The sequence below is a fragment of the Adiantum capillus-veneris genome, chromosome 2 (assembly GCF_014529385.1).
Source record: "Adiantum capillus-veneris isolate H3 chromosome 2, ASM1452938v2, whole genome shotgun sequence".
Taxonomy (NCBI): domain Eukaryota; kingdom Viridiplantae; phylum Streptophyta; class Polypodiopsida; order Polypodiales; family Pteridaceae; genus Adiantum; species Adiantum capillus-veneris.
This window is the reverse complement of record NC_140932.1, coordinates 176,421,752-176,432,718: the sequence shown is the minus strand read 5'-3', so window position 1 is coordinate 176,432,718 and position 10,967 is coordinate 176,421,752. Positions and strand designations below refer to the sequence as shown.

General features: G+C 41.6%; 1 protein-coding gene and 1 pseudogene across 1 annotated transcript; both read left to right on the top strand.

Annotated features, from left to right (window-relative positions):
- Positions 1-7,101: 7,101 nt before the first annotated feature.
- On the top strand, positions 7,102-7,916 carry LOC147464114 (uncharacterized). Its single transcript, XM_086498216.1, has 2 exons — positions 7,102-7,674; positions 7,791-7,916. The coding sequence occupies exons 1-2, from the start codon at positions 7,102-7,104 to the stop codon at positions 7,914-7,916; spliced, it is 699 nt and encodes a 232-aa protein (XP_086354342.1).
- Positions 7,917-7,933: 17 nt separating this feature from the next.
- LOC147464113 (uncharacterized) lies at positions 7,934-8,793 on the top strand (annotated as a pseudogene).
- Positions 8,794-10,967: the final 2,174 nt, after the last annotated feature.

The window sequence follows — 10,967 nt, the reverse complement described above, 5'->3', positions numbered from 1 at the left end:
TCCCTTCAAGTTTCGTGCGATTTCGATATGATTTGCATGGTAAACGGGCGTGATGACAAAAGAACGGTGTAGGAGGACACTTGTAGATTACTTGGCAGTAATGCGATTGATTTACTTATAGAGTTAGTAGTTGCATCTCTTTGAGTTCACTTCATTAGGATTGACACCCTAGTGAGTTCCCATGCCTCATCCGAGTCGCTTCCCCTGTATTGACAAATATGTTGATGCTTGAGAGCTATGCTATGGACGTTCGTCGCGACGACCCGCAAACATTGGTGCCGTTGCCGGGGATTGCACCTTAGGTGATGAGTGACCGAGTGCGCAGTTAGACTCCTTAAAAAAGATCAATCCACAAATCCATTTTACACCTCAGTTAGGCTGCTAGACAAGGGTTTAGAGCTTAGTGGAGTCTAAAGCCAGTGGACCGGCTAGATCCTCTCTTAGGAGATTTAGGGAGCTGTGAGTGAGTGTGTTAAAGCATTTTTGCTCTTCAATTTCTCTAATTCGATTGAGTACTGAAATCTTACCCGAAATCCATTGTGTTTGTTTTGTTTGATTTATTTTCTTATCTTTTTTCATTTATGTACTTAGGAGTAGGATAAGTAAATCACATTCTAGTCAGATTTGGGACAAAAGTCAGAGCCGAAAACCAGAAAACCATAACTTTGGCCAAAAAAGCCAGAAGACTCTGAAATTCTGAAAATCTGACCAAACAGGATTGATATTGATTCAAATCACAAAGTGGTAGCACAAAACACTAGGAAACACTTATCAGAGGGAGCAGACAAAATTTCATAAAATTTGGGCTCAGAAGTACGATCGCGATCGGTGTACATCAGTGTCAGATTTGGACAATATTTGACATGTGCCTTCCTAATAAGATTCTAAACAACTTTATCTAAAGCAACCACACTCAAAAACATCAAAAATCAAGGAAATCATGCCACTTGGGTAAAACTAGCCTGACAGACCCAGAAAGTGCAAAATCTTGGCTTTTGGTGATCGAAATGCAAAAAGACTTTGGGGATATCCTTAAAACATCAGTGTCTACAAGCATGCCAAATTTGGTCTAATTTGGGCTCAGAAGTACGATCGCGATCGGTGTACCTCAGTATTAGATTTGGACAAGATTTCATCTATGCGATCCCCAGGTGTATACAAACATAAAAGTCAAAAGGACCTAGAGCCAAAAACCTCAAAATACCTGTCAAACCATCTGAACACAGATCCAAGTCAAAAATTGCTAAACTGGCTTAGAAATTGACTTTTAGTAGACCAAAACACATCAGAACTGAGAAGGAACCATACAGAGGGATAGCCTGTACACAGGAAAACCCTGGGTATCTCTCAAATCCCAAATCAAACATCAAAATCCAGTCAAATTGATAAATTTGGAAAACAGGCACTTCCAACCAAGAAACGGTAAAAACTTGACCTTTTTGAGTCCAAATACAAAAGTGTCTGGCAAGTAGTCTTAAACTAGCCTAGTGAACAAGCTGGTGAAGTTTCATCTAATTTGGGTTCAGAACTACGATCACGATCGGTGTACCTCTGACCGAGATCCAGCTCATTGTTGACCTGCTCATAGACCTAGGTTATACAAGATACCAGGAGTTTTCAAAACACAAATTGGACATATTGTCAATAATCTGCAAGCAAAATTGTGTTGAGATCATTTTGAAGTGTTGAATCTGCTGACAGTTGGAATGATACAGTGATCTCATAGCCATCCAGTGTATTCATTTGCAGAGACCGATCAAGTAACAACCCATGCAGTCGCAGGAATTGGAAGATCTTTCCATCTCCAGGTAAGAGGTTTGGATTCAGTCAGTAAATCCCACTTTCTTCATGTTTTTGAGATCGGGAAAACAAATCAACACCAAACACCTAAATTTAGCGGATCAAACGAGTGTTGCATCAACGGAGGAGAGTGTAAACCAAGGGATAGTGCGACCGTTAGAGCCGATCCTTGAAGAAGTCATCTCCGACACTTCTTCAGAGAGATCTTCCTAGTATTTCACAGAACACTTGGGACAAATAAAACTAAATGGAAGAGAAAACATGGCAGTAGGACGGACCATCAGACCCCTCGGCCACACTAAAGCTATTGTTCATCAAGTATCAATATGACAACAAGCAAGGTGTCAAGATATACAAAGATGGTATGGACCGCCACTGTGTGAAAATAGAAGATAGACCAAGTGAGTTCAGGGACTTAGTGCCTGTAAGCTATAGCGAAGACAAGTACCTAGATGATGAGGGTATCATGTACTTGGTAGTCCTGAATCCTAACATTGTAGACAAGTGGGGATTGATGGGCACAAAAGCAAAAATAGACAAGGAACATGAGGAAAAGGAACCAACAATGAGCTTACCTAATGTGAGATTAAGGCGAGAAAACGAAACGTTGAGAATCAACACGGATAATGTCTACTTGGGGTTATACAAGTATAATAATGGAGAGCAAGATCTCTATTATAGATGCGAGGAACCCTACGTCGGGGAGATGACTGAGCGGAAAAGACTTTATGTCTTCACCTACACAGAGGGAGCGGAAACGAAAATTGCAGCATACGACAAGTATGGAAGACGATATGCAGTAATCGATAAAAACTAATTGGAAGGATATACGTACTTTGGGGGACCACTTCATCAGTATTATTTCACTCCAACCCCACTAAGACCAGCACCTACAACTGTCATGCCAGAACCGTTGACCACAGGTGGAGGGTGGACTCATGTAGGTGATTTTTTCAGTCGACCCCATTATTCAATGCCAAGCCCCATGGGAACGTTACATTCCAGAGAATCAATGAATCGAGGTAGTACAGTTCCTATCCCTACACATACGGCTGTAGGTTCGACAATTGCAGCCACCCCATCACATTTACCACCTAGTAGTAGATTTGGGACGGGGGAGCCAACGAGAGCAACCTACGACCTCCATGATGCACGAGAACGATTAAGTCAAAACACGGGAGCAATGAGATTGACTGTTGACCATAGACGGATCAGACCATCCCAAGTAACGAAGTGCATGCCAAAGAAGTATAGCGGATCAAGGGATCCTTATGGGCATGCATCGCTCTTCAAGCAAGTCTTAAGAGCAGAACAGATCACTGATTTCCACACTCAATATGAGGGATTCAGGCTGACCTTGGAAGGGACGGCCTTAACCTGGTTTCAACCTTTAAACCCTGAAACTTTTCTGAATATTTAACATGTACTACGCGAGTTCGCATAAGAATTCTCAAAACGAGGTATAAAGCATAATCTGTATCGTAGATATACGCTTTTAAACAAAGGGAGAATGAAAAAGTGAAGGAAGCAACCTTGATATTCAAGCAATACATTGAGAGGTGCCCGAGGAGAGAATTACCGCAGGATAAGAGATTGTCTGTGCTCTTCGGTGAAGGACTTAGGAATGAAACCTTGAAAAAGGACCTTCACCTGAAAGCCTATAGCACGTTTCAATAGGTTACAAGGGAAGCATTATATCTTGTCGATAACTGCAAAGCATATGGGGAAGTGTCAGAGGATACTGATTCAGTAACCAGTGGCTCTTCATCGATTAAAACTGAACCCTCTACCAAGAAAGATGTTCAGGCATCTTGATGCCGACAGTTGATCAATTGATAGAGGAGGTAACGAAGAGAATGCAGCAACATATGAGATCAAATCCGACGTTGAGACAGTCTCAGACGAGGAAGTGTGACACATGTGGGGGGGATCATCCAACGCCGTGGTGCCCACAACAGCCGAAAGCACCAGCTGCGAATGAACGAGTACTGAAATGGTGCGCCATAGAACAAAAATGGACGAATCATAGCACGGAAGAGTGTTTTATAACAAAAACTATGTGAGGGAAAGACCGTATGGGCCTCCAACAGGACCATCCCAACCACCTCCTCCAAGATATCAAGTTGAACCCAATATGAACATGGTAGCAGGAACAGACAGACCTCAACCTGTGTTGGGTCAACAACCTCCATTACCACAGGACAATAGGGCCATGATTAGGTATGCTCAACCTTGTGAAGCATCACCAGGAACAAATAGTACACTTCAAGTTTCTTATTATGAGGAACCGAATGAGCCTTACGCAACAGAACCTGAATCACAAATGTACGCAGACGAAGCATATCAACTGTGGGGAAATAATGAGGGTATGGCACCACCAACGTATGTAGCACAACCTTCGAGAGATCAATATTTAGTAGACGAAAGAACGTTAATGTTCATTGCGAACCAAAATTACAAACAAAGAGGGTAGCCTAATAGAGCAGGACAACCTATGGGACCACCTCCTCAAAATCAACCACCAATTGGACATTGCTATAGCTGTGGAAGTATGGATGATTGGGAGCATAACTGTCCTTATAAAGGAGAAAGAGTGAAAATTTTTGGGTTTTGTGATGGATGTGGTGTGAATCACATATTGCCAGATTGCACAAAAAATCCGGACAGCAAGGGAAAAGCGACTATGATTATTGTGGGGGTAATACCAAGTGCAAGCAGCGGATCAGAAACCGATCCCATGATCCAGATCAATGCGATAAGAAGATCCCAAGCCAAGGACTTAAGGAAAAACGAGTCCATGGAGGAAAAGGTCGAGTTGCCGATACCCACAGAACACGAGAGTTTATCCGTGAGAACCTAGCGAAAATCCTGGAAGGCGAAACGAGACAGGATGAAGATTGAACATCCAAATTGCCATGCAAAACAAATTTCAGGAAACGAAGAAGCAACTCAAACAAGAGAGAGAGAGAGTAGAACTGCTGAGGATAACAACAAGCCGAGGAAAGCGTCCTCAGGGGGATCAGTCTTGGTTGACAAAGTTCTAGAGCCGTTAGATGCTCTATTACAAGCGTACGAAGAAAGGCTAAAAACAAACCAAACTTTAGAGAAAAGATGGTTAAGTTATCCTCAACCAGAAGTGGAAACGAAGCGTTTGGAAATGTGTAAACACCTCATTGAAACAGCCCAGGTGTTGATGGAACCTAAGATGGTTAGAACCCCAAAACAAGAAGTGTTGATTCACAAAGAGCGAGAAAAACTAAAAATCGATGAACCAAAACAAGTAAACGAATCCAGGCCTGAAACGATATTGTCACTGCATCATCGAGTGGTGCCAAACACGACTGATGACGCTAAGTCAATGACGATAATGCCAATTCCAGAAGTTGAAGAACAATGGCCCCAACACTTATGGGAAACCATTAGAAATAGATAGAATGGAAGCGCGACGTTACAGCCTGCTCCAATTCCTGAGATTAACCTGGATAACGGATTTTATCCAGCCGATATACAATCGCTATATGGGGATGCGGGAACGGAGGTTTCGGTGGAAAGCAAAGCCCAATACTTGAAAACCCTGCCTTCATTTATAGGTGAACATTAGGCACAATCGGAGATAAGATTAGTTCCATCCCAAACGAGAACTATTCCACATATGGTTGACTCAAAAAATCTTCAAGAGATGTTGTCGACACCTATAACATGCACAATCACGCTGTTCGAACTCTTGAGAGTCAGACCACTGTTTGCGGGTCGCCGCGACGGATGTCCAGAGCATAGCTCTCAAGCATCAACATATTTGTCAATACAGGGGAAGCGACTCGGATGAGGCATGGGAACTCACTAGGGTGTCAATCCTAATGAAGTGAACTCGAAGAGATGCAACTACTAGCTCTATAAGTAAATCAATCACATTACAGCCAAGTAATCTGCCTATGTCCTCCTACACCGTTCTTCAGTCATCACGCCCGTTTACCATGAAAATCATATCGAAATCGCACGAAACTTGAATGGAAGCTACAGGGGACTATCAGGAATATATACTATCACTGTCACGGCATTTTGGATAGGTACAATGATCGCGATCGTTTGTCTCAAAGTCAGCAAAAACAGCGAACAGGTGATCCTAATGGGTCGTTTTAGGGTCCCTAAAGCCCCTCCTACGGTCAAAACAACGTAAAACACGCATATTGACACTCAAAACAGCGATAAGGCCTCAAACTTGTAGTTGAAAACCTACACTGAATCTTGAATGATTACACTTGAATGAAAGAGCAAGAGGAGAGGAACACAATGCAATAATCAAATCTGAATTTGGATTACCGTAGCCGCAATGGCGAAGATTACAAGTTTGAACAAGAAGGATCTCTCAAACGTACGCTGTCTTCTCAGTTCTCCATTAAAAGATTATCTTCAAACTTACAAAAAATGACCTTTATAGATTAGGTCTTTACAAAATGGCTTGTCCGGCCACAAGCTCCCAAACCTCTAATTGGCTCTCTAATATATAATTTCTCCCATAAGAATAATCATACATCCTTTGACAATTTCCTAGCTTAGAGATGCTTCTTTACAAAAGAATTTTACAATGGTTTCTCAGAAAAATATGGTCCTTCTGGCAACGGCCACTTGTTGCTTCGTCCGCCAAACACTCCCCCCTTCCTTATCCTTGCACACCCTCGTGCATGATCAGTGCTTTGGCCGTTGATGTGGCTCTAATGAAGCGAGTGTCGCTGAAAAACTTCTTGTTCGCAGGACGGCTTCGAGGGCTTCTTGATGCTCTCTGAATGGATTTTTAGATAAGGTGTGTTGGTATGCTACGTACCTTGCCTTGAGTTCCTTCGCCATGGGATGGAAATCTTTGAATCCATATCGAAGAATCCTGTGACGAAGGCCTCTTCAAAATCACATTGAGAAAATTAAATTATAATACAATGACTGCTACACATTTGTTTCAAAATTCATGGCTATCATCATAAAACAACTTGATACAGGAATGTAATTAAGTAGGTCCCGAAAACGAGTTTTTCTGGGTCGTATTAAGGGGAATCACTGTAGATGCGAACATAACTGCACGAAGCAAAATGAACACGAGCCAAGCGCTCTGGCATCTGTCAGGACAGGTGGCGGTGGTTCTGGCTGGGCAAAAACGCGTGTTTGTCGTCCTTTTATAGCACTGTGAGTGCGTTCGGTTGGCAGTTGCTTCAGGTGATTTTCTGTCCGCATGCGATTGTCTGCTCAATGCAACCACGAGCAGGTTAGTGCGTGTTGTTCTGTGTGTATTCAGCTGTGTATTTCTGTTTAATGCAAAGGGCTATGGTTCGGTTGAAAGCAGAGGCGCGCTGCACAGACAATGCAAATGAAAGTAATATTTCAAAAAAGCGAAAAAGGGATGGGGTTGAATCCTTGCCAGCTTGTAGGGGGAGGTCTGAGAAGCCCAAAAGTAGTAGGTTGATGGAAGTTAGTGTTACAGTGTCTGTAGGAGGTTCAGATATTGATGTAGCTTTGTTAGGTTCCATGCATGCATTCCTTGAAAGGGAAACAACTGCTGGTTTATGTGTTGTCGAAAGAGGGGGGACTCTTTTTCACTTGCACTTCCAGATGGTCATGCAGCTTTGCACTAGCTCCTTGGTGGCAGAAAATAGGAAAATAAAGCAATACTTGGGGTGGGACAAGGTTGTGCCTATGGGCGGGATGGTCCTTTGCCGATCTTTGAAGCAACGTAACATGCATACTTTCGAAGGTATGCTTGGCTACTTCTTGAAGGACCAAGACCAACCGTATTTTCGAGCGGTCATTCATAATATTCACGCAAATGAGATCAACAAGGGGATTGAGTTGTATAGCTTGTATGGTGGCAATGACTTGAAGAAAAAAGTTTGTTTGACGCCCGCAAATATTTTTGATAGGATGTATATGTTTTGGAAGTTTAGATTGGGGCATCCATTGGGAAATGATTTTTTCTCGACTGTGCACAAAATGCTAAAAACCAGGAAGTACTATGCCTCATTGGCATGGGTGACACCCTATCAAGGCCGTGGGATGCAATTAGGCAAGACAAAAGCTCTCTGGAGATGCATGGTTTATCCATCGACCACAACATACCAAGATGTTGCTAGCATCTTCATCAACAATGATGAATGTGGTACAACTCACCCACGTGCTAACTGGTTCCATTCTTGGTGGCAAGGAGTTGAGAGGTAGGTTCATAAATATACATAGGAATGATTGTGATTTTGCGTTTCGCTAATTATCGAGCGTCTTCTCAACAGTCCAGCAAGCATGCCAGCTAATCGGGAAGATAACTGTAGTGAACGAAATCGGAATGATGAGGATGATGATACCGACGGAGGGAGCCCACAAATAGGCGATGACTATATCCCATTGGTGCATAGTGTTGGCATAACAACAGTCGCATGATGCAATGTATTTCCGATTTCTTGTAATTTGTTCTCTTTGTTCCATGTGATCAAGCTAACAGTTTCTGATTTGTCAATGCAGGGTAAAATGGACCAGACGAACTTGGTGGACACGATGACAGAGACGCAGATAGATGACTCACTGGATGAAATCGAGGATCCACGATTGGAGAAGATCGAGGAGATGATCTCAAAAAATTTTCACGAAGTGTCTAGGAATCGGGTGGAGGGTTATGCACCTCTTCGATCTAATGTCTTGGACGCAATACGTAGATTGAAGGACACAATTGATGAACGTAAGACAAACATCGCTGATATTCAGGTTTCTAAGATGGAGGAGCACATCTTGATGCTGCGCACTGAGGTATCAAAGCTGAAAACACAGCTCAGCAAGCTGAATGCGCTCTTATGTAGGCTTGCGAACTTGATGAACAGACATGTGCTTGAATAGAGTCTCAAGATGCGAAAAAAATATCACTATGCGTGCTGGCAATTTTGTTGGCGGACATCAATGCAGACATACTCTGCTGGGTTGTTTTGTTGCTCTGCATTTTGGTTCTTTATTGCCAGCATGTAGTCTCGTTAACTGAACTTATGTACCTATGCGTCTGATAACTGAATTTACATAGTGATCTTGAGTATCGATATGGTCGTTCTTGTCGCCCAAGTTCCTTTGTTGCTGGTGCAATCTGTACTTATCTTCGTCAGTGAGCGGAATGTGTTTTGGATCTTAACATTATGTGTTTCGTTGCAATGTCTATCTGTTCGTATCTTCAAGAGACACCTCGCGTGTGAATGTGGTCAAGCAGTTCATGTCTTCTACAGTAAGATAAGAAAAGATGGAATCTTGCTAATTAATTAATGTACTCTTGAAGTAGAGCCAATAGGGTTGTGATGCACATTTTTGGAATATTTTAAATGAATTAGCATCTTTGATATAAAAAACATCCTAAATGTTTGGAAATCTATGGACAACTTTGTTTGGAATAGGCTAGAATATGTTAAGGGTTGTCTTGGTAAAATTTGAGGTTTTTTCGGTTTGTGATTTATGACATCATCACATAAACAAGTCCTGATGCAAAGGTATCTTTAAAGATTAGCGGATTTCTATTGGATATTGTTGCACCTTCAGTCTTGCGTTTGATCATGGCACATGTCAACATACATTTATGGTACCATGTTCCATTGACCAAAGAGCTTTTGTGCTTGGTTTGACGAAGTGTGATTTTCTTCTTGGTGCATTGTATGAGGACAATAATAGTTAACTTATCCTTCTGCTATTTTTGTTATCTCATCAACGATGCATGTTGCACGATTCATTACACTGATTGTTAGGTCAATGTTTCAGTGATCATACGATGGGTGCCAATTGTGATAAAGTTGAGCTCGTTGAATTTAGGCTCTATAAGCCATTGTTGGAGTATACTATTGTCTCTTGTGTTTGTATTCATCTCGACCTACGTAATTCCACTCTTCTTGTACAACTTGTTTAAGGCAAGATTGTTGTAGTATTTGCTAATTATTAATGAGTACAAATTATTGTATTGGAATTGTTGATGTAATAAGGTAAGTTCACTTTAATCTACAATGCATGCACCCATGGTGGACTTGATCTCATGTATTCTGATTTTCCTTTCACAATTAATGTTCAATAAGTTAACTAACTTATTAGGGTCCATGGCATGTCTTACAGAGTGTGATATACCATAGAAAGCTACACAGATAAATTTTTTTGTAGCTTTTCATAAGAAGATTGATTGTCTATCAAAACAAGATTCTAAATCTAGAAATTGAGTTGGTTATGCAGGCTTAGGATATGAATTGCTTCATTATCTTGAAACAAATTACATGCTAAGCGGAAAAATCAAACCTCAATTGTCAAAAAGGAAAAAGATAAGAAATCTTGAAGAAATTGAAGGGGTGTTTTGGGAATTTCCACAAATTAGAAGGGTTTAGGGAGAGAGAAATATCTACATGGCATTGCCCTACCTGCATGTGGAAAGAAGTTTTCTTTTTTCTATGCTTGGTTGTGATCCAAACTTTTTCCTTTTCCTTTTCCCAAAGCGAGGTATCTTGTGAGATATCAATTAATAAAGACGTTGGTACTACCTACTCTCCTTGGTTGTTTTTGTCTTCTTGTTCTTAGCCTTGGTCTTCGTTGATCATCTTTATCTTCCTTCTTTCTATCCACTTGGTCTCGGGGTGTATCTTCTGGCATGTTACCTTCTAGAGTTTCTTTATGGATTGGTGAGCTAAGTTTCATTGCACGTTGTATGGTGTACAAATAATACGTTTTAATCGGGCGTATTATACAACACTTCACAACGTGGCCGGATGAGAACAATTTGAAACTACCTCGATTGGTCGTTCCAAGTAGAAATCACCAGTAGATGATATGGAGGTTGAACAAAAATCCGTAACCTTCGTCAAATCTCCTTGACAATATACAAACTTAATACCCTTACCGGAGAAGACCGTGGTGTATCTAATCCGCTCACCAAGCCAAAAAATTGCACCTTTTTAGTGCTCACAGTGTTGCATATCCCGAGCATGAATCCCTCCATTTATCGATTATGTTGAAAATCATAAGTAGGGTTTCTTGACATGTGTAGCAATTAACTTGAATTTGCTATAATTTTTGAGAATTCTCTGAAGTATTGTTTGCCTTCGATCCTAAGGCCCGGCTTCTTGTTCCTCGCGTCGCTTGGCCAAGACAATTAGTAGGAGAAGATGGGAGGGCGACACGGGGGG

Coding starts and splice junctions, on each gene's coding strand:
- LOC147464114 (XM_086498216.1), top strand. CDS start 7,102: ATGCAAAGGGCTATGGTTCGGTTGAAAGCAGAGGCGCGCTGCACAGAC. Junction 7,675..7,790: donor GCAATGACTTGAAGAAAAAA/GTTTGTTTGACG, acceptor GCTAAAAACCAG/GAAGTACTATGCCTCATTGG.